This window comes from Schistocerca americana, chromosome 8 (assembly GCF_021461395.2).
Source record: "Schistocerca americana isolate TAMUIC-IGC-003095 chromosome 8, iqSchAmer2.1, whole genome shotgun sequence".
In the NCBI taxonomy this organism is placed as follows: domain Eukaryota; kingdom Metazoa; phylum Arthropoda; class Insecta; order Orthoptera; family Acrididae; genus Schistocerca; species Schistocerca americana.
The window spans coordinates 104,862,092-104,886,291 of NC_060126.1; the positions used below are offsets into that span (position 1 = coordinate 104,862,092).

General features: G+C 42.3%; 1 protein-coding gene across 1 annotated transcript in view; it reads right to left on the minus strand.

Annotated features, from left to right (window-relative positions):
- LOC124545598 (transient receptor potential channel pyrexia-like) overlaps nucleotides 1–24,200 on the minus strand; it is a 148,966-nt gene that overhangs the window by 15,324 nt on the left and 109,442 nt on the right. The window contains exons 11-13 of the mRNA XM_047124546.1: nucleotides 11,930–12,160; nucleotides 7,894–8,040; nucleotides 649–750 (exon numbers count right to left, since the gene is read on the minus strand). Of these exons, the coding sequence (XP_046980502.1) occupies nucleotides 649–750; nucleotides 7,894–8,040; nucleotides 11,930–12,160 (480 nt within the window). The remainder of the gene's footprint in view (nucleotides 1–648; nucleotides 751–7,893; nucleotides 8,041–11,929; nucleotides 12,161–24,200) is intronic.

Below are 24,200 nucleotides of genomic sequence, written 5' to 3' on the forward strand. Positions count from 1 at the left end.
AATTTTGATTTTTCCCAAATTGAAGGAACAGCTCCGCGGAAAACGTTTTGATACAGTTGTTGAAGCTTCCAGTGACGTGACCCCAGTTGTCAGACAGCTCAACAATGAAGGTGGCCTATTCGGAATACAAAATTTGACAAAGGATGGAAAATTGCCATAAGGAAGAACGGAGATTGTATTCGAGGCCTATAAAATATTTTGTAAAATAAATCATTTTCTTCAGTTCTATCCAATAGTGTGCAGAACTTTGAAATGAACCTCGTATGCCACATCTGCGTACGCGGGCGTAACCGCGAGCAAGAAACCAATATTGTACGTAAGAATCGAACTACCAGCTCGGATGAAACCCGAAAAGTACACCATTAATGAATCACACCAAGAAAAACTTCGGAGATCTTATTGAAACGATGTGACACCTCCCCCCCCCCCCCCCCCCCATAAATTTACCATATATCTTATAGTCAGATATTATTTGCGGCCTTTCTGTTTGATATGTGAGTTAACTTGCATTTATCTGCTTTACTAGACCAAGTGGAAATGCTGTCTAAGCAGCGGTTTGCAATAAATCCATAAAGCTTTTGCCTTATTGTTTCATATGCGATCCAATACAAACTAGTCAAGTCTGAGCAAATACGAACATATTCTTACCTGTCTGTGCGGCAGGTCCGGATCAAAAATTGTGTGACGGCGACGGATGAATTTGGTAGCAAACTCCGGTAAATGGCAGCGTGAGCCCAGCTTGTGCAGCGTCTGTAAGAAGCCAAGAAAGCGCGTGCGTTGATAGGGAGACTTAATCTGGCAACCTACCTGCTAACATAGCTAAACCTTGTCCTTCTGTTCAATGAAAATGAACACCCTGAAGCAATAATCATCAGTTTCATTTTTCTACAAATCATAAATCTTCTAGTCTTTCTACAATGTTAACTACAGATTTATGGGCAGACTGTCTTAGGTAGCGATGTAATATCAGGAACAAATCAGCAAGATAATAAGCGAAGGCGCAGTAAGCTTCACAGATAAGATCTTCTGAAAGTTTCGACTCTCACATTTAATGCCGTCAGTTTATATCCATTCAGAATGCAGAATTTACAGGTATGTCTGCATCTACTAAATGGAAACATTAAGGCAGTTCTCAGCAAGAGTCCACAAACAATTAATCCAAGGGGCACCTAAGCATCCTATCGTAATCAAATATCCTCACATAAATTGGTCACGAGCATGGAGAAATGTCCAGGCAAAGACTGTACCCACCAATATTACAGCTTTTTGGCTAGACATTATTACCCAAACCTAGCTGAGCCTTGGCGGGTCTGGTGTCAGGGCTACCTTTGGTTAGGCACTGTCGATTCCCTCTGGCAGAAGTTTGTCTTTGGAGCCTGGGCCGGCTCTGGATATAGCGGGCAGTACGGAGTGGAAAGGGACAGTAACGTTGGGCACGGCACGCGGAAGGGCGCGTATTAGCGAGACGTTGGCGAGGCGACAGCGAGCACGGTGTGCCTGAGTATGGGCGGCAGTTAGCGCTTGACCGTACTGGGGTCAGTAGCAGCGGGCCGGCGCTGTGGCTACTTGACAACCTCGTGAAGCTATGCATGTGCTCGCTTCCGTGAAGGAACACGCTGTTACTATCGAACTAAGCAACGTCTGGCGTCTTCGCCACATCGATCCAGCAGCTGGCATCAAGTTAAGTAATTCAAGTCCTACGAATGATTAGTGAAATATAAGGATGATTGCTCTTGAGGCAGCAAAGCGTTGCAAGGACTGTGATGTGATATTTCATGCCTCTTATTAAGCATGTGCTTCGCTCCTTAATGGTATTGTTCTTACTTCAGCTGGCAAGTGTCTTAAACATTGATACGTGTGCGCAGCCGTACCGAACTATCTATATTCCGTGTCTAAAGATTGCCGTGTGGTACCTTACAGGCTCACTTAAGGAGCTCCATGTGATGCTTGGATTTTAATGAGCCAGTTCCGTTTGCATCATTCGTGTACGTGGTTCTGCCTAAAGGAATGAAATCAGTTTTTGTCAATTTTATCGAAGTTCCCAGAATGAGATTTTCACTCTGCAGCGGAGTGTGCGCTGATATGAAACTTCCTAGCAGATTAAAACTGTGTGCCGGACCGAGACTCGAACTCGGGACCTCTGCCTTTCGCGGGCAAGTGCTCTACCAACTGAGCTACCGAAGCACGACTCACGCCCGGCACTCACAGCTTCACTTCTGCCAGTACCTCGTCTCCTACCTTCCAAACTTTTCAGAAGCTCTCCTGCGAACCTTGCAGAAGTTGTTTTCTGTATGAGTATTAGGTGAAGGGCCGGCCGAAGTGGCCGTGCGGTTGAAGGCGCTGCACTGTGGAACTGCAAGACCGCTCCGGTCGCAGGTTCGAATCCTGCCTCGGGCATGGATGTTTGTAATGTCCTTAGGCTAGTTAGGTTTAACTCGTTCTAAGTTCTAGGGGACTGATGACCTCAGCAGTTGAGTCCCATAGTGCTCAGTGTCATTAGGTGAAGGAAGGGTTGTTTGGTTCCCTGTTGTCGCTTCTGATTTAGGTTTCAGAGATCGGAAGCAGTGGGCCACCGAAGTGCAGAGCTTCCCCTTTTAAATTACTACCGGGCCTACGGGTGGTGGACTTCGCCTGAGCTCGCATCTGCTGTTTGGTTCCGATTTCGGTGTTCAGAACGGGGTGGAAGTACAAAGGGAGTCCACATATTAATTCGAAGATTAGTACTCAGTCGCCTCCACCGTTCGTGGCCAAGTCGCGGCCTCACAATCTCGGGCCTCAGTTATTGTAGAAGCTGCAGTTTTCTAAAACTTGTGGTGGCTCTGCAAGGTTACCCGGGTTAAATGTTTTAAATATTTGTGTTAAGAATTTTTGGGGATTTCTAGAAGAATGTGTCTTAATTTAAACAGTTTTCTAAAATTGCGGTGCAATTCAGCCTTAGTGGTGTATGTCAGTTTTGATGGGGAAATAACTAGATTATTGTTGATCAAACTGTCTATAGCGTTGTGAAGTTGCTTGGTATTATCTCGCTCGGGAGGGCCGGTTTTCAATGTATGTGGAAATAATACTTGATTTCCTGGTTATTTGATGTAAAGTTTATTTTAAATGATTTACTTGGCCCGAGTGGCGATTCTTTAAATGTCTGCAAACAGATTAATTCGCTTGTGGTTTCATATAACAAGCAGTTTGTAAAATTGGCCTGAGTGGCGGGTTTTTAAATGTTTTTAAAGAGATTAATTCATTTGTGGTTTAATGTAACAAGCAGTTTGTAAAGTTTGCCTGAATGGCGTTTCTTAAAGAAATTATTATCTGATCTATGATTGTAATTCTCTTAATGATTTATCTATGATGCAAATAAGTATGTAGAAATGAAATGGTCACTGTATGGGTCAAGTCCTTCCAGTCCCTTTATGTTAAAGATTAAGGAAATTGCAGTTCAAAATAGAGATAACGTACCACTAACCAACTGTTGCTAAGAAATATGAAGATGAGCAGGTGCCCTTAGCTTAATGCGATGAGCGCAGTCCTTGCAAGGAACCGGTTATCATCCCGTTACGCGCATTTCACATGTACTAAATGACGTTCCCTTATTACACGGCTTTCTGTCACCAGTAAACATGACGATTTTACGTTTTGTTTTTATTTTTTAAACGTAGATCTTATTTTCATTTTATCTCACACAGAATTTGTTTATAAGACCATTGGAGTATTATATTATAACAAATATTCCGTGTAATGCTAAATAGTTCAAAGAAATTTTGAAGCCAGCACTTGTCAGAGTTTTATAACCAGGTTCTTTTATAGTCGCGTAGAGTGCTCGTGAGCAATCACTTCAGCTGTTTGTGCTGAGCACTGGAGGCGTACTGTCGTTTATGAAAGCTGAAACAGGACGATCGACTTACAAGCCAATGGATAGCGGCCGCCTCCCGATCGTTCCGTCCCCTGACACCGTGACTCTGGTGGGCCTCGCTGCAGCCTAGCTATCGATGTCGGTAAGTCATGGTAACCAATACAGCCATATCTGCTACGACTACTTTTAGCGATCTCGTACAACTGCCCACAGAGGGCAGTCTACCCACAAAACCATTTATGGTAAAAAAATTATGAAAGTGTTTGGTGTGAAACATTATGTACGTAATTTTTGTATATATTTTTGTATCTATTTTTCTTGTAAATTTTAACTATAGCATTTAATGTAAAGTACCTCACGTAATAAGTGCATGATTGGTTGTCAATGACGTAATGCCGAATGCGATGGGCTAGGTTTACAGTATAGTAAGCATTCTCGCGTAACGCTGCCTGAGTCATTAGTCGACGTCTGTGTTTCTGTGGATCTAACTCCGTCCACCGCCACTACCCGCCGTCTTGGGTATAGCATTTTTATTTTCTTGTTATTGGAGCTTTAATCTTAAATGTTCTTAGTCACGTAACCACATCTTTTTATAGAGAACGCTCCGAATACGGATTAATACTGTATTGCGGTACTTACGGCCTGAAGATGGTCTAAATTACAGACCGAAACTGGTTGCCAACGAAAATAAACACCTGTTGCGATCGAGACTGTTTTAATGGATTTTAATAACATAGTAGCTAGAATGAAATTTCACTCTGCAGTGGGGTGTGCTCTGATTTCGAAATTTTCTGGCAGATTAAAACTGTGTACCGGACCGAGACTCGAACTCGGGACCTTTGCCTTTCGCGGGAAAGCTACCCAAGCACGACCCACGATCCGTCCTCACAATTTTACTTCCGCCAGTACCTCGTCTCCTACCTTCCAAATTTCACAGGTCCCGAGTTCGAGTCGCGGTCCGGTACACAGTTTTAATCTGCCAAGAAGTTTCAACATAGTACGGGGGTCACTCCAAAAGAAATACACAATTTTTTTTTTAAATCCATCTTTCCACATGTTTGAAAGTTTTACAGTGTGTAGATACATCCTTTAGGAACAATATTTTCATTTCTCGACATAATTTCCATCCCTCTCAACTGCCTTACGCCATCTTCGAACCAGCGCCTGTACACCCGCACGGTAAAATACTGGACCAACCTGTTGGAGCCATTGTTTGGCAGCGTGCACAAGGGAGTCATCATTTCAAACCCTGTTCCACGAAGAGAGTCTTTCAGTTTACCGAAGAGATGATAGTCACATGGAGCCAGGTCAGGACTAAGGCGGGTGTTTCAGTGTTGTCCATCCGAGTTTTGTGATCGATTCCATGGTTTTTTGACAGGCATGTGGGCATGCATTGTCGTGCAACACCAAACACCCTGCTTTTGCCCATGTGGTCGAACACGACTCAGTCGAGCTTGAGGTTTCTTCAGTGTCGTCACAAATGCATCAGAATGTATGGTGGTTCCACATGGCATGATGTCCACAAGCAAGAGTCCTTCAGAATCGAAAAACACCGTAGCCATAACTTTTCCAGCAGAAAGTGTGGTTTTGAATTTTTTTTTTCTTGGGTGAATTTGCATGATGTCACTCCATTGATTGCCTCTTCGTCTCTGGTGAAAAATGACGGAGTCATGTTTCATCATCTGTCACAATTCTTCCAAAAAATTCATCTCCACCATAAACGAACTGTTCCAAAAGTTCGCTGCATACCGTTTTTCTTGTTTCTTTGTGAGCCATTGTCAACATCCCGGGAACCCACCTGGCCCAAACCTTTTTTAACGCCAACACTTTCAGTATTTTGCAAACACTTCTACAGCTACATCTACATCCATACTCCGCAAGCCACCTGACGGTGTGTGGCGGAGGGTACCTCTATCGGTTCTCCCTTCTACTCCAGTCTCGTATTGTTCGTGGAAAGAAGGATTGTCGGTATGCCTCTGTGTGGGCTCTAATCTCTCTGATTTTATCCTCATGGTCTCTTCGCGAGATATGCGTAGGAGGGAGTAATATACTGCTTGACTCTTCGGTGAAGGTATGTTCTCGAAACTTTGACAAAAGCCCGTACCGAGCTACTGAGCGTCTCTCCTGCAGAGTCTTCCACTGGAGTTTATCTATCATCTCCTTAACGCTTTCGCGATTACTAAATGATCCTGTAAAGAAGCGCGCTACTCTCCGTTGGATCGTCTCTATATCTTCTATCAACCCTATCTGGTACGGAACCCACACTGCTGAGCAGTATTCAAGCAGTGGGCGAACAAGCGTACTGTAACCTACTTCCTTTGTTTTCGGATTGCATTTCCTTAGGATTCTTCCACTGAATCTCAGTCTGGCATCTGCTTTACCGACGATCAACATTATATGATCATTCCATTTTAAATCACTCCTAATGCGTACTCCCAGATAATTTATGGTATTAACTGCTTCCAGTTGCTGACCTGCTATTTTGTAGCTAAATGATAAAGGATCTATCTTTCTGTGTATTCGCAGCACATTACACTTGTCTACATTGAGATTCATTTGTCATTCCCTGCACCATGCGTCAATTCGCTGCAGATCCTCCTGCATTTCAGTACAATTTTCCATTGTTACAACCTCTCGATACACCACAGCATCATCTGCAAAAAGCCTCAGTGAACTTCCGATGTCATCCACAAGGTCATTTATGTGTATTGTGAATAGCAACGGTCCTATGACACTCCCCTGCGGCACACCTGAAATCACTCTTACTTCGGAAGACTTCTCTCCATTGAGAATGACATGCTGCGTCCTGTTATCTAGGAACTCCTCAATCCAATCACACAATTGGTCTGATAGTCCATATGCTCTTACTTTGTTCATTAAACGACTGTGGGGAACTGTATCGAACGCCTTGCGGAAGTCAAGAAACGCGGCATCTACCTGTGCACCCGTGTCTATGGCCCTCTGAGTCTCGTGGACGAATAGCGCGAGCTGGGTTTCACAAGACCGTCTTTCTCGAAACCCATGCTGATTCCTACAGAGTAGATTTCTAGTCTCCAGAAAAGTCATTATACTCGAACACAATACGTATTCCAAAATTCTACAACTGATCGACGTTAGAGATATAGGTCTATAGTTCTGCACATCTGCTCGACGTCCCTTCTTGAAAACGGGGATGACCTGTGCCCTTTTCCAATCCTTTGGAACGCTACGCTCTTCTAGAGACCTACGGTACACCGCTGCAAGAAGGGGGGCAAGTTCCTTCACGTACTCTGTGTAAAATTGAACTGGTATCCCATCAGGTCCAGAGGCCTTTCCTCTTTTGAGCGATTTTAATTGTTTCTCTATCCCTCTGTCGTCTATTTCGATATCTACCATTTTGTCATCTGTGCGACAATCTAGAGAAGGAACTACAGTGCAATCTTCCTCTGTGAAACAACTTTGGAAAAAGTTCACTGTGATGAGTCTGTCAGCAGTCACCAATTCGTTAACTCTCTTCACATTGTCTGGAGTGTGCGCAGTATGATGCCTGCCGCTGCGAGGACAGTCCTCAATATTGCCGTGCCCGCTTTCATCACGTAACCTGTTTGCCCACCGACTAAGTACTGCGATCGACAGGAGCATCTCCGTACACCTTTTTCAACCTCTTGTGGATGTTTCTCACTGTCTCGTTTTCACAGCATAGGAATTCTATGACAGCACGTTGCTTCTGACGAACGTCAAGTGTAGCAGCCATCTTGAAGACATGCTGTGGTGGTGCCACTCACGGGAACAGGTTGAACTAACTTTGAAAACAAGCGGAAAGGATGTATCTACACACTGTAAAACTTTCACACATGCAGAATGAAAACTATATTTTTACAAAAATAGTGTGCATTTCTTTTGGAGTGACCCTCGTAGCTCCCCGTACGTCGAAAATTCGGTAGAGCCGGCAGAGAATCCATTTTTGTAAACTTGCTGCTGCGAAACGTAGTGTAACTCTAACAGAACACACTGGCCCCTCTCTGTACGTAGAATGGCGGGCCGACACGGAGCCTGAAGCGGCTTACCTCCTCGTAGAAGGCGATGAGCTGCACCATGGTGACCAGGCTGAGCACGCTCGCGTCCTCGCGGATCGCGTTCGTGTCCGACACGGCCAACCCGTTCAGCAGGTTCAGCAGCACGATCGTCACCAGCAGCACGAACACCACGAACACCTGCGGCCGACACGCAGTTCAGCACACAACACACACTAAGCAGTAGAACGTTCTCGGACTGCCAGCCGCGTCAAGAGCTAGAAATGGCGCGAGCTTTTGACCGAGTATTCCTTAGCCGTTGTCAGGTGAAAATGAGTGCTGCCACGGAGAGAGAGCGAGGAGGGGGCAGGCACAATATGAGAGGTCGTAACCCGTATCGTCAAAGGACCGCGAGAGCAAAGTCTCTTCCTTAATTCTGGCCGGATTTTTACAGGACAGCTTCAAGAGAAATTTGGCGATAGTTTTGTGAAAACAGCTGATGCTTTCCTGGTTTAGGTAGGATGATCACTGTGACAACTTTCCATCGATTGCAGAAATAAAGTTCTTTAAGACAGCCATGTATGGAAGTGAAACATGAACGATAAATAGTTTGGACAAGAAGATAATAGAAGCGTTCGAAATGTGGTGCTACAGAAGAATGCTGAAGATTAGATGGGTAGATCACATAACTAATGTGGAGGTATTGAATAGGATTGGGGAGAAGAGGAGTTTGTGGCACAACTTGACTAGAAGAAGGGATCGGTTGGTAGGACATGTTCTGAGGCATCAAGGAATCACCAATTTAGTATTGGAGGGCAGCGTGGAGTGTAAAAGTCGTAGAGGGAGACCAAGATATGAATACACTAAGCAGATTCAGAAGGATGTAGGTTGCAGTAGGTACTGGGAGATGAAAAAGCTTGCAGAGCTGCATCAAACCAGTCTCAGGACTGAAGACCACAACAACAACAAGACAGGCTTTACAAATAATCCTGAGAAAGCACACAGTATTTGATGGCACACGCTGCAGTTACTGACTGCTGTTTGTCTGCTGGTAAACTGTTATACAGGGAGACTAAGGAGAAAAGGTACGTGGTTTGAGAGGGGTATTAACGATTCTGGTCAAAAAATTTCGTATGGACATACGCCCTATTCCGAATGGTTTCGAGATAGAACACATTTAATATCACTTCGTACGTTTTTCTTTAATAACTCGAAAACCTCACCCTCCAGCGGACACGTATCGTGGTACAAAATTAAAGTACATTAAATTTCCTACAAAATAGGTCCTATTCATTTTTTTCTAGGATTAACAGTTTGCGCGAAGAGGGCACGAGAAAATTAAAAATCTTGCACGACGCAGGCAACGGCCTTGCCAAAGTGGATACAGCGGTTCCCGTGAGATCACCGAAGATAAGCCCTGTCAGGCGTGGCCGGCACTTGGATGGGTGACCATCCAGGCCGCCATGACCTGTTGGCATTTTTCGGGTTGCACTCAGCCTCGCGTTGCCAATTGTGGAGCTACTCGATCGAATAGTAGCGGCTCCGGTCAAAGAAAACCATCATAACGACCGGGAGAGCTGTGTGCTGACCACAAGCCCCTCTAATCCGCATCCTTAATTGAGGATGACACGGCGGTCAGACGGTCCCCATGGGCCACTTGTGGCCTGAAGACGGAGTGCTTTTTTTTTCGCACGACGCACATTCGTTTTAGGTTAGGTACTTTTTGTAGGCAAATCTGAGGTAGTTTCACTGCATGATGGACCACAAGGGTCCTGTATCAAATTGATCAAATCAAATGGCTCTGAGCACTATAGGACTTAACTTCTGAGGTCATCAGTTCCCTAGAATTTAGAACTACTTAAACATAACTAACCTAAGGACATCGCACACATCCATGCCCGAGGCAGGATTCGACCGTAGCGGTCGCGCGGTTCCAGACTGTAGCGCCTAGAACCGCTCGCCCACTCCGGCTATCTCAAATTCATCTTCTCATCTTCGTCTACAATACATGCTACGTTGTAAACAGTGACAATGTTTGAATAATACAGAAAATAAATGATAATGTACAGTAAATGAATTCTATGTCAGAAACCATTCGGATTTGGAAATATGTCGACATGATGTTTTTTGTTCAGAATCACTAATGCTGTCATCCCTCAAACCACGTACCTCTCTTCCTGAGTTACTTTGTATACTCAGCTTACTAGCTGTGGTCGCTCAAGGTGTCGCCCTACACGCGCATACGTTGTCTCGACTTTCGCTGTGCGAGCTTTAACTTTTGATCATAATGATCGAAAGCATTAAGTTTTTGTAATTTTTTTTGTCAAGGATAGCTGTTAGTTTGGTGCATAATTTGGTAGAGGTATTGTTCTGTATGTTAGTATTCTGGTTGCTATGGGTTTACTCAGCGACTGTCATTTTTCATGTGTAGTTCATTGCTATTACTTGAGATTACATGTCATTTTATCGTTTGGAGACAGGGAGGCAGCGAGTGGAGCTGTGGAGGTTAGAAAATGGGGTGCCAAGGGGAGAAATCGAAACACTCCCGAGATATTCTTATGTTTGAGGTCAATAGAGGGGGGACAGCAGGGGAGGCAGCCAGAATCAGAAATATTTGCTCCGTGTATGAGGCTAATACCATCGGACAGCGCACGGTAAGAAATTTGTTTTCTCGTTTTAAGGATGATAATTTCGACGTTATTCATTTTCAGGAAGACCTTTGTTTTCTGATGAAGATCCTTTACACGCATTAATGCGCAATGATACACGTCAGCGTACTCGAGAACTTGGAAATGTGATGAACTCTGCTCATTAACCATCATGCGACAACTGCATGCAATGAGGAAGGCTGAAAAATAGGGTGTATGGGTTTCGCATGCTCTATGCCAGAATTACAAAAATCAGCACATGGCCACATGTGCATCTCTGCTTGCTCGTCACCAATTGACTCGTAAACAACACCGATCATTCCTGTCCTGTATCGTTACTGGTGACGAGAAGCGGTGTCTTTACGCTAACATAAGGAATAGAAAGGAGTGGTTGAGCCCAAACAAACCAGCCATTCTCTGTACGATAACCTACACGCATCCACAAATGGTAGTGTTACGCATTTGGTGGAAGTGCAACGGTGTTGTGTGCCACGAACTGCTTCCCCGAGGTGTAACCATCACTGCTGACATTTATTATCAACAACTGAGACGTCTTGCAGACGCAGTCCAGGAACAACGACCGGGAAGACTGCTTGAAGTGTTGCTACTCCACGATAACGCCCGCTCGAATTCTGCTAGACTGACAAACAACAGTACACAGGAGTGGGGCTGGGAAGTCTTTCCACACACCCATTATTCACCTGATCTTTCGCCCTGAGATTTTCGCCTCTCCCAGTCTCTATCGAACAAGCTTCAAGGAAACTTCCTGGCAGATTAAAACTGTGCCGGACCGAGACTCGAACTCGGAACCTTTGCCTTTCGCGGGCAAGTGTTCTACCAACTGAGCTACGCAAGCACGACTCACGCCCCGTCCTCATGGCTTTAATTCCGCCAGTACCTCTTCTCCTACCTTCCAAACTTCACAGAAGCTCTCCTGCGAACCTTGCAGAACCAGCACTCCTGGAGGAAAGGATATTGCGGAGACATGGCTTAGCCACAGACTGAGGGATGTTTCTAGAATGAAATTTTCACTCTACAGCGGATTGTGCGCTGATATGAAATTTCCTGGCAGATTAAAACTGTGTGCCGGACCGGGACTTGAACTCGGCACCTTTGCCTTTCGCAAGCAAGCGTGACTTTTGTCTAACAATAAAGGGAACTTAAAGGGCGCTCGTTTTACAAGCACAGTTCAGATTAAAAGTGCATCGCTGAAGGAGCCAAGTTCCAGAAGTGTTTTGGGGATTGGAAGAAACGCTTATAACATCTAATGGGAACTGCTTTGAAAGAAGTAACACTAATGTAGAAGAATAATCAAAATTTATTTAAAAAAAAATGAAAATTACTGATACTTTTCGAACACACGTCGTACATGCCTGATTTGTCCCTCTCCTTCTCTCTCTCTCTCTGTATGTGTGTGTGTGACTGGAGCCGCGGCCACTCACCACGTGGCTGGTGCCGGGCGCCAGGTGGAACGGGATGCTGGACATCTCGAACTCGCCGGCCAGCATGCCCACGGTGCGCACCAGCGTGAGGCCGGGCGCGCGGAAGAAGGCGTCGCCGTCGCCGCCCGCGCCGTCGCCGCCGTCCTCGTGGAACATGGTGTAGAAGCTGAGCACGAACGCCGCGATCAGCAGCGAGTACCACGCCATGAAGCGCGCGAACGTGCCCGTCACCTGTCACAGGACAGTAGCCGTGCGCGCGTCGGTAGGTACAAGTTATCACCTCGAAAAAATAAATTGTAAAATTGTATAGTACACGTCTGCAGTTCCCGATACACGCTAAACACCGCGCCACACTCCCGTAGTAAACTCTCAGGGTAGCCAAAACAAAGTGACGTAGCGCATTCCTTTTCTGCTATTGAAGGACAACAAGGCTGGAACATTCCATGATGGGTTGCTGGAAGCGTTAATCTACAGTGCACCAGCGTATGACCTTTGGCGTCTACAGAAATTTATCCAAAAGGGGATAACATTCTGAAACTGCTATTTTTACCATAGTTCAGTCAGTAAAAAGAGAACCATTACAGGTTCAGTTCATTGTCCTTCTGTCTGTCTGTCCCGTCTCTAATGATCTCGATCTCGAACCTATGTTAAACCCAGTCTTCCTCCTTCTCGTCCGTCTGGTTGAACGACTGTTAAGACGACTTCTTCTTGGGAACCGGTAGAGGTAACAAGTTGAAATTCATGTCACATACTAAGGTCCACGGTACCTCGGCGGTGCAAAAAATTTAAGCTCCTAAGTCAATTTAATCAAAAGATAGGGCCACTTATGTCGTACATTTCGACACTCACAAACTCACTCACCCTTCGCTGTCTTAGAGTCATGAAATTCGGAAAGAAGCAGGGTTCCTCAGTACAAGTAAAGGGAAAAAATTCGAAAATAGTTAATTTGTAAGTATATCACACAAAAATATACTTTTTCCATTACAAACTTCCACTGCGTTCATAACCTGCCAAATTTCAGGAAGTACTGTAGGGACTTTGATATGGTTTTAAGTATGAGTGATTTACGAGGAAGTTTTGTGCATATAATTTACAGATTATCGTGCTGGTTGGCTAAGCTACGATGAAATGAAGTCTCTTGCTGCTGTGAAGACAGTGCCTTCGCCATTTAGTGGTGATAGGTACACGGCCACCCGGCTACCACACTGACAGTCTATCCTACAACATATACAGCATCTCTAATGTTTCAAAGCAAAGTAATACTAATAACTGATTCAACATTGCACTTCCATTGTATGGGATGAGGTTCAAATATCCCACAAAAACCCATTGAAACGTTCCACAGAACAATTTGATCTCTGCGTAACAATAGTGGCCGGCAGCACCATTTTCTTATTTGGAGACTTCCACCAAATATGAACAGTAATTGCAACGGGGACAAGAGCAGACAAAGTCAACGTATCTGCAATTCAAAATTAGCATATCATGTTAATAAAACTCCAAAATTAGTCAAATAAATTAAAAATTACAATAGCAAGTGCGATTACAAGCAAAAAATTGAGACTTAAAACTCAAAATTAAAACATTCTCGAAAGTCATGGAATTCCTGGTATCGAAACCTTGCCAGTATCAACATCAATAACAGGCAAAAATTGTCGTAATACTCGACTCCCAGGATGGGTGAACTCTCTTCATTCATAATTCAGTTTGTATGGTAACAACAGAGCGCGAGTCTTTCTCGCACTTACCCATGCTTTTTTTATTATTATTTATTATTATTATTTCTTTACTTTCTCAGACGTTAAGTCTGGTTAAAAATGGAAAGTGACGCGGACCTTGATCAAGCGTCACTTCCTTTTAACTGTACAGTACATGTTATATTGCATTTAGGAACTTTCGGGTAATTGAACATGTATCAATAATTACAGATTTCTGTAGTTGTATATATAAGTTTGGATGTAGCTGTATTGCATTGATGTACTGGTGGATATTGTGTGGTATGACTCCTGTAGTTGATAGTATAATTGGTATAATGCCAACTTTATCCTGATGCCACATGTCCTTAACTTCCTCAGCCAGTTGGATGTATTTTTCAATTATTTCTCCTGTTTTCTTTTGTATATTTGTTGTATTGGGTATGGATATTTCGATTAGTTGTGTTAATTTCTTCTTTTTATTGGTGAGTATGATGTCAGGTTTGTTATGTGGTGTTGTTTTATCTGTTATAATGGTTCTGTTCCAGTATAATTTGTATTCATTATTCTCCAGTACATTTTGTGGTGCATACTTGTATGTGGGAACGTGTTGTTTTATAAGTTTATGTTGTAAGGCAAGCTGTTGATATATTATTTTTGCTACATTGTCATGTCTTCTGGGGTATTCTGTATTTGCTAGTATTGTACATCCCCTTGTGATGTAATCTACTGTTTCTATTTGTTGTTTGCAAAGTCTGCATTTATCTGTTGTGGTATTGGGATCTTTAATAATATGCTTGCTGTAATATCTGGTGTTTATTGTTTGATCCTGTATTGCAATCATGAATCCTTCTGTCTCACTGTATATATTGCCTTTTCTTAGCCATGTGTTGGATGCGTCTTGATCGATGTGTGGTTGTGTTAGATGATACGGGTGCTTGCCATGTAGTGCCTTCTCCTTCCAATTTACTTTCTTCGTATCTGTTGATGTTATGTGATCTAAAGGGTTGTAGAAGTGGTTATGAAATTGCAGTGGTGTGGCCGATGTATTTATATGAGTGATTGCTTTGTGTATTTTGCTAGTTTCTGCTCGTTCTAGAAAGAATTTTCTTAAATTGTCTACCTGTCCATAATGTAGGTTTTTTATGTCGATGAATCCCCTTCCTCCTTCCTTTCTGCTTAATGTGGATCTTTCTGTTGCTGAATGTATGTGATGTATTCTACATTTGTAGCATTGTGAACGTGTAAGTGTATTTAGTGCTTCTAGGTCTGTGTTACTCCATTTCACTACTCCAAATGAGTAGGTCAATATTGATATAGCATAAGTATTTATAGCTTTTGCCTTGTTTCTTGCTGTCAATTCTGTTTTCAGTATTTTTTTTAGTCTTTGTCTATATTTTTCTTTTAGTTCTTCTTTAATATTTGTATTATCTATTCCTATTTTTGTCTGTATCCTAGGTAGTTATAGGCATCTGTTTTTTCCATCGCTTCTATGGAGTCTCTGTGGTTATTCAATATGTAATCTTCTTGTTTAGTGTGTTTTCCCTTAACTATGCTATTTTTCTTACATTTGTCTGTTCCAAAAGCCATATTTATATCATTGCTGAATACTTCTGTTATCTTTAGTAATTGGTTGAGTTGTTGATGGGTTGCTGCCAGTAGTTTTAGATCATCCATGTATAGCAAATGTGTGATTTTGTGTGGGTATGTTCCAGTAATATTATATCCATAATTTGTATTATTTAGCATGTTGGATAGTGGGTTCAGAGCAAGTCAGAACCAAAAAGGACTTAATGAGTCTCCTTGGAATATTTCACGCTTAATCTGTATTGGCTGTGATGTGATATTATCTGAATTTGTTTGGATATTAAGTGTGGTTTTCCAGTTTTTCATGACTATGTTTAGAAACTGTTTCAATTTAGGATCTACTTTGTATATTTCCAATATCTGTCGTAACCATGAATGGGGTACACTATCAAAAGCTTTTTGGTAATCAATGTATGCGTAGTGTAGCGACCTTTGTTTAGTTTTAGCTTGATATGTCACCTCTGCATCTATTATCAGTTGCTCTTTACATCCTCGTGCTCCTTTGCAGCAGCCTTTTTGTTCTTCATTTATAATTTTGTTCTGTGTTGTATGTGTCATTAATTTCTGTGTAATGACTGAAGTTAATATTTTGTAGATTGTTGGTAGGCATGTTATGGGGCGATATTTAGCTGGGTTTGCTGTGTGTGCTTGATCTTTAGGTTTCAGATAGGTTATTCCATGTGCAAGTGTATCAGGGAATGTGTATGGGTCTGCAATGTAACTGTTAAATAATTTAGTTAGATGTGAATGTGTTGAGGTGAACTTCTTTAGCCAGTAATTTGCTATTTTATCATTTCCAGGGGCTTTCCAATTGTGTGTAGAATTAATTGCTCGGGTGACTTCATGTTGCAAAATTATCACTTCAGGCATTTGTGGTATCATCTTGTATGTGTCTGTTTCTGCTTGTATCCACCGTGCATGCCTGTTATGTTGTACCGGGTTTGACCATATGTTGCTCCAGAAGTGTTCCATGTCTGTTATGTTTGGTGGATTGTCAATTTTTATGTGTGTGTTATCTATTGTTTGGTAAAATTTCTTTTGGTTTGTGTTGAATGTTTGGTTTTGTTTCCTTCTATTTTCACTTTTTTTGTATCTTCTAAGTCGTTTGGCCAATGCTTGTAATTTCTGCTTCTTTTCATCTAATTGCTCTATTGCTTCTTGTTGTGAGATTTAACCTAACATTTTTCGTTTTTTGTCTGATATTTCATTTCTTATAAATTGTGTTAGCTGCCCGATGTCTTTTCTCAGTTTTTCTATTCTGATCTGTAGCCTGTGTTGCCATGCTGGTTTTGTGGGTTTCTTCTGTGTGTTGGTTGGTTCTGATCTCTGCCTAGTGTGTATATTTAGTGTAGTGAGTGCTCCTACATGAACCAGTAGTTGCAACTCTTCCATAGTTGTGTATTCACTTATTTTGTTGTGTATGATTCTGTTGATAGTTTTTATTGTTGTTTCGACTTGTGGGTTATTTGGTGGTCTATGCAAGAATGGTCTAATGTCTGTATTTGTGTCTTTGTATTCTATATATGTCAACTGAAATTTTTCTTCTATATCTAACATGTGTGTCACTTCATGTTCTATTTGTGCTTGTGCTGGTGGCTGTCTTAAGATTTCGTTTTCCTCTGATTGTTTAATTGATGCGTGTTGTTCTTTGTTTGTTTGCTCTGGGATGTTTGAGTCCATTACTGTATTTTCTTCTTCTTCTAATTGCACATTATTTTGTTCCAGTATTTGTTGTACTTGTTGTTTGATGTTTTCTGATGCTGACTGGGATATCCTGTTATTTTTTATTATTACACGGATCTGATCAGCTAGTCGTTGTTCTGTTAAAAATTTTAATTCCGGGTATCTGGTAATAAATGTTGTGTATACTTGTGATCTGTATCCAGTTGTGTTGGTTCCTAGGTTTGTTGCTTGGTAATAACAGAACATGAGGTGTCGATTAACTTCATCTGACCATCTCATCCTCTGTCTTTGTTTTCCTTCTAGGGTGGTTGCAGGAAGCATATCCTGCAAAACACCTCTATTTGGATTTAAAACATTTTCCAGCTGGCTAGCAGTGTCATTACCATTGTGGGCGGGCATAGGGTTCAAGCGACGTCCCCGACCATGATGGCACTTGTCCGAGGCTTCTTTAGTTCTGTCCTGAACCAAGTAATTATAAATATAATGACCCCATGGTAGGGTATTATTATTATTATTATTCACACTACATTTATTATTATTATTGTTACTGTTATGTCTTTGATATCTAAATGATGGGAATATTTCAATAGAATATGCAAATACATATTTTTGTATTATTAGTGTGAATAACAATGCCAGATTTTTATCCAACGGCCTTAAAGTTATAGAATCATGAGATTAAATCCACAGTGTCCAAATAGTAGTGAAATATAGACAGAAAACATTCACCGAAAATTTGTTCATATCCCAATAATGTTTGGTAGCCACCGAAAATTAAAATTTGAAAATCAAAAAAGTCAATAAGATTGAGAACATCCAATTGGATAAAAAAAAAAAAACAGATTAATCATTAATGCTCTTTGAAGTTTAAAAACCGGAAATAAACTTTAAAAACAGTTATTCAGCTCTGAAGATACCTTTCTTGTATACAGAACTTCACAGCTGATACTTTCAATGGATTTATTCCGTTCCTTTCGTGATTTCTATTTTTTAATCAAGGCTGGTATAATTGATATTGAACAAATGTATTTTTTTAGGGTTGACTGGGTAAAACGTTATACGGCTCTAAGACACGAGTAGACGAAGCTGAGAAATCTCCCAATCACTCTCCAAGTGGCCTATCCTCCTCTCTTCAGTTTGTTATATTACTGTGCAACTACTTCATCTAAAATGCAGAATTCGTAGCTCTTAAGACTATGTTGCAACGCATACTTGAGAAGGTCTCCTTTTCCATCTAGAAATTTCAATCTCTTTTTTTATTTTCTCCTAGGGGAAAAAATTATATTTTCTTTTGTCGACTGATTTATATAATTATATAAATTTGGTCGAGATTAACGCTAGATTACTAAACCCTAGTATGATTTACGATTGCAGTTGGTATTAATTCCCGGTTCCCGCCAATCTGATATTGTCGCTATAGGACATATAACAGGACATTTTGTACTCATTTTCTATGTGACATAGCATTGGAGACCTTAGAATTATAATTAACTAGTGCATGAACTATAAATTAGGCCTTCCTTCGAAAAAAATATGGAGTAGTAAAATTTACGATGGTTCAGTAACAGTACAATATTTTCCCCCATTTAGAGTCCTAGGGTTAAATATACATGTACTTATTTTTAGTATTTCATGACCATGTACTTTAGGATCCACTTCAATAGCTCTAACATGTAAAACTGAATGCATGACCAGCACGCAAACGCGAATCTACTATGCCCACATACGAACACTAAACTACTGTTGTGACTGCGTTCTGCATTAAAGAGAGGGGAATTGGGGACATGGTCATGTCGAGCTAGCGAGCGGCGTCGGAATCCGCGCGCCAGTTGGTTTAACCGGTCCCTTTCTGAATCTTATAAATGGCTGTGCGAGGAAGCGACAGAGAAAACATTGATTACTTTGTTTCAGCTTTGTACTGTAAACGTTCTCCTCCATCCTGACTCCAGATACCGCATTCACATCAAGCATTCGTCATAATGTTCCGGAACAGTGTCACAACAAAAAAAAAAAAAAAAAAAAAAAAAAGCAAAGAAATGTAGTGACTGCTAAAGTCGCAACGTTTCCCATCGCGCTCGGACCTATTTAATCTACAGTTTGCTACAGGCGCCGAATATAATTGCTAGAAATTTGTGAAAATTCTGTTATGAATAAAAAACTTTGTACTCATATTCCAGGAGGAGTCAAGTGTACACTTTAAGCTGTAAATTACATCAGTAGTACTGCTCACGTGTTTTGTACTGTTGTAGCAACAATTTTTTTGTATTTTGATGAATGTAATGCGTGGCACAAACAGCACCTGTTAACATTAGGAACAAAAAAACTGACAAAGGCTTGTACTGCAAGATAAAGTTTTTACCATGACATGAAAACGCTATAATATTCCGGTGACTTTGAAAGCTTAGTAGCCCTTGGTTCTTACGTATAGGAATATGTATTACTGCTGTTCAGTATGCTATTTTATCGAAGTGTCGTGTAGTTGCCAGTATGTGATGGCAGAAGACAACAACGTTTTAAACGGCAAGATAAAATTAATACCCTACCATGGGGTCATTATATTTATAATGTTCAGATGAATTTGATATGAGTTTTAGAAGCGGGTTTTTGATGAATTTTGACATGGGAATAACATTGTTTAGTGTAGTAAATCACGTCGCGAAGTGCACTTGAAGCTGTTAGCTAGATGAGTAGTAGTGTCCATGTGTGATACAATAGACACTGTTGTACCATTTGACAAGTATCATTGAACAATTTATATGTCGAAATATTTAATTTGAAGGTTCATCGTGTCTTAAATCAAGTGTAGGCCTAAAAATTACTCCCAGCAGTAATTCAGACTGCCTATTGGTTAGTGTGCTTGCTTGCTTAGCATAGCATTTTAATTAATATATGAAACTTAGCCAATGTATGTCTTCTGATGTTATAAGTTCGGTAATGTTAGTTTTACTATATCACCTTAATTAGGCCTAATTATAAAACTGGCCTGCTTGTTAAATATGTTATGTTTTAGTCAATGCCGCGCGGGTTAGCCGCGCGGTCTAGGGCGTCTTGTCAGGTCCGCGCGGCTCCCTCCGTCGGAGGTTTGAGTCCTCCCTCGGGCATGGGTGTGTATGTTGTCCTTAGTGTAAGTTAGTTTAAGTCTGATCAAGTAGTGTGTAAGCTTAGGGACCGATGACCGTAGCAGTTTGGTCCCGTAAGATCTTACCACAAATTTCCAATTTTTAGCCAATGAAATAGCACTGGCCATTTAATTTGAGAGCTAGCAATCATGTTTTGGACAGCAATATGCCAGCTGTGTGTGTGTGTGTGTGTGTGTGTGTGTGTGTGTGTGTGTCTGGAAAATAACATTTTGACGCTTAATGTAATATCTGCATTTTTATATTGCTGACTTACTTTTACAGACAATTTAGTCGTTTAATTAACATTGAGACCCTTGATAAGCGTCGTAGAACGATTTAGATTTGTGAAGTAACGAATCTACGGGTCAGTTGTTCTTATACCATGTGATGAACAGCTACTGAACTTCGCATGTATACTTTTTTTTTTTGGTCATCAGTCTACTGACTGGTTTGATGCGGCCCACCACGAATTCCTTTCCTGTCCTAACCTCTTCATCTCAGAGTAGCACTTGCAACCTACGTCCTCAATTATTTGCTTGACGTATTCCAATCTCTGTCTTCCTCTACAGTTTTTGCCCTCTGCAGCTCCCTCTAGTACCATGGAAGTCATTCCCTCATGTCTTAGCAGATGTCGTATCATCCTGTCCCTTCTCCTTATCAGTGTTTTCCACATATTCCTTTCCTCTCCGATTCTGCGTAGAACCTCCTCATTCCTTGCCTTATCAGTCTACCTAATTTTCAACATTCGTCTATAGCACCACATCTCAAATGCTTCGATTCTCTTCTGTTCCGGTTTTCCCACAGTCCATGTTTCACTACCATACAATGCTGTACTCCAGACGTACATCCTCAGAAATTTCTTCCTCAAATTAAGGCCGGTATTTGATATTAGTAGACTTCTCTTGGCCAGAAATGCCTTTTTTGCCATAGCGAGTCTGCTTTTGATGTCCTCCCTGCTCCGACCGTCATTGGTTATTTTACTGCCTAGGTAGCAGAATTCCTTAACTTCTTTGACTTCGTGACCATCAATCCTGATTTTAAGTTTCTCGCTGTTCTCATTTCTACTACTTCTCATTACCTTCGTCTTTCTCCGATTTACTCTCAAACCATACTGTGTACTCATTAGACTGTTCATTCCGTTCAGCACATCATTTAATTCTTCTTCACTTTCACTCAGGATAGCAATGTATACTAGTGATGCTTGACCTGTGATAAGGCATAACGCGCGCGAGCGCCTTTGTGTGTGTGTGTGTGTGTGTGTGTGTGTGTGTGTGTGTGTACGATACTGTGGCGTGGCTATTTCAATGTGTACGAGCACTGTAAGGAGGACTGTGACACAAACAAAATAAAGATTAATTTCGTTACGTGGTAGGATGCCAATTGCCATAGATGCCATTGTCTCCCGTCTGTCATCCCTGGGTTGCGGTCATCCTATAGAGAGACGGGTTAGTACACAAAGCGAGTTGGACAAGGTCGCCGATGCATTACAAACCCACGTGAAGACCGATATCTTACCATCTCCGCGGTGCGGCGTCGCACAGCTACCGCCAGAATGTTGCAAGATGATCTCAGAAGGGCCACTGAAGTCTCTGTGTCCGGTCAGACTGTAAGGAACAGGTTACGAAAAACGAACTTACAACACAGACGTCCTGTCTGAGTAACCCGCTCGACGCGACATCATCTCTTCTAATGTCAAAGGCCAAGTTCGTCACTGGCGAAACGTGTTATTCAGAAACGAATACAGATTTCATCTGACGCAAGGTGATGGCCGTGTTCCTGTGTGGGACGTGCCTGCCAGCTGGTGTCCAGGAAGTCGACAGATTTGGCCGAGGTTCTGTGAGGGTGTGGTGAAGCATCATTTTTGACAGCCTACGGCTCTCGTCGCTGTCCATGTTCGTCTCACGGCCAGGCAGTGTATCGAACAAACCCTGCTGGACCATGTGGTGGCTGCTACATGGCGTGGTGGATCTGAATTCCTTCACATGCACGATAATGACAGGACCCATGTGGTAGCGCCATCGGAGATGTTTTGTGAAGCCAGGACAGTCAAGTAATGAAATCGCCAGCAATCAGTCCCGATCCAGAAACCATAGAGAAGGTGTGGGACATGCTTAACATATGTGTCTGTGGTCATTCTGTCCCAGCACAGGCTCTTCCAGAACTATCATGGGCTCTCATTGAAGAACTGGAACGGACACCACAGAGTCTTTTTTTACGAGGGCAGTTCAATAAGTAATGCAACACTTTTTTTTCTGAAACAGGGGTTGTTTTATTCAGCATTGAAATACACCAGGTTATTCCCCAATCTTTTAGCTACACAACACTATTTTTCAACGTAATCTCCATTCAATGCTACGGCCTTACGCCACCTTGAAATGAGGGCCTGTATGCCTGCACGGTACCATTCCACTGGTCGATGTCGGAGCCAACGTCGTACTGCATCAATAACTTCTTCATCATCCGCGTAGTGCCTCCCACGGATTGCGTCCTTCATTGGGCCAAACATATGGAAATCCGACGGTGCGAGATCGGGGCTGTAGGGTGCATGAGGAAGAACAGTCCACTGAAGTTTTGTGAGCTCCTCTCGGGTGCGAAGACTTGTGTGAGGTCTTGCGTTGTCATGAAGAAGGAGAAGTTCGTTCAGATTTTTGTGCCTATGAACACGCTGAAGTCGTTTCTTCAATTTCTGAAGAGTAGCACAATACACTTCAGAGTTGATCGTTTGACCATGGGGAAGGACATCGAACAGAATAACCCCTTCAGCGTCCCAGAAGGCTGTAATCATGACTTTACCGGCTGAGGGTATGGCTTTAAACTTTTTCTTGGTAGGGGAGTGGGTGTGGCGCCACTCCATTGATTGCCGTTTTGTTTCAGGTTCGAAGTGATGAACCCATGTTTCATCGCCTGTAACAATCTTTGACAAGAAATTGTCACCCTCAGCCACATGACGAGCAAGCAATTCCGCACAGATGGTTCTCCTTTGCTCTTTATGGTGTTCGGTTAGACAACGAGGGACCCAGCGGGAACAAACCTTTGAATATCCCAACTGGTGAACAATTGTGACAGCACAACCAACAGAGATGTCAAGTTGAGCACTGAGTTGTTTGATGGTGATCCGTCGATCATCTCGAACGAGTGTGTTCGCACGCTCCGCCATTGCAGGAGTCACAGCTGTGCACGGCCGGCCCGCACGCGGGAGATCAGACAGTCTTGCTTGACCTTGCGGCGATGATGACACACGCTTTGCCCAGCGACTCACCGTGCTTTTGTCCACTGCCAGATCACCGTAGACATTCTGCAAGCGCCTATGAATATCTGAGATGCCCTGGTTTTCCGCCAAAAGAAACTCGATCACTGCCCGTTGTTTGCAACACACATCCGTTACAGACGCCATTTTAACAGCTCCGTACAGCACTGCCACCTGTCGGAAGTCAATGAAACTATACGAGACGAAGCGGGAATGTTTGAAAATATTCCACAAGAAATTTCCGGTTTTTTCAACCAAAACTAGCCGAGAAAAAAAATGTGTTGCATTACTTATTGAACTGCCCTCGTAAATCTTATGGGTCTTAACTGCTAAGGTCATCACATCAGTCCATAAGCTTACACACTACTTAACCTAAATTATCCTGAGGACAAACACACGCACCCATACCCGAGAGAGGACTCTAACCAGGACCAGCCGCACAGTCCATGACTGCAGCGCCTAAGACCGCTCGGCTACACTGAGTCATCTCCATAAGCTTATATGCAGTATGCCAGATAGGTGTGAGGCAGTGATGTACGCTAATAAGGTCGGTTTCTGAGAAAACGACGGTCAAGTTCTGGAGCTAAGTGCTTTTTAGCAAAGGAACAGTTCAACAGAAGTGGTGGCGTAGTTACTAGCGACGCGGTATCACGATTCTCACACCCCGTGTCGGAAACCAAATGACTATTCTTATTATTGTTTTTCATTTATCTACACATTTCCGGAGAAATGTTTTTCAGTGTATACTGAAATAACTTTTCCCTTATTGGTCTACTAACTGTATGTCTGGTGAATGATTTAAATAGATGAGAAAATTATTTGAAATTTCAAATAATTTCAGCAAGTGATCCGTTATGCGTGATTTGCCGCGAAATTATTGCAAACTTGTGAATCTTCAGCAATTTTAACGACATTTCTTTCGCGAATGAAATTCGTTCAAA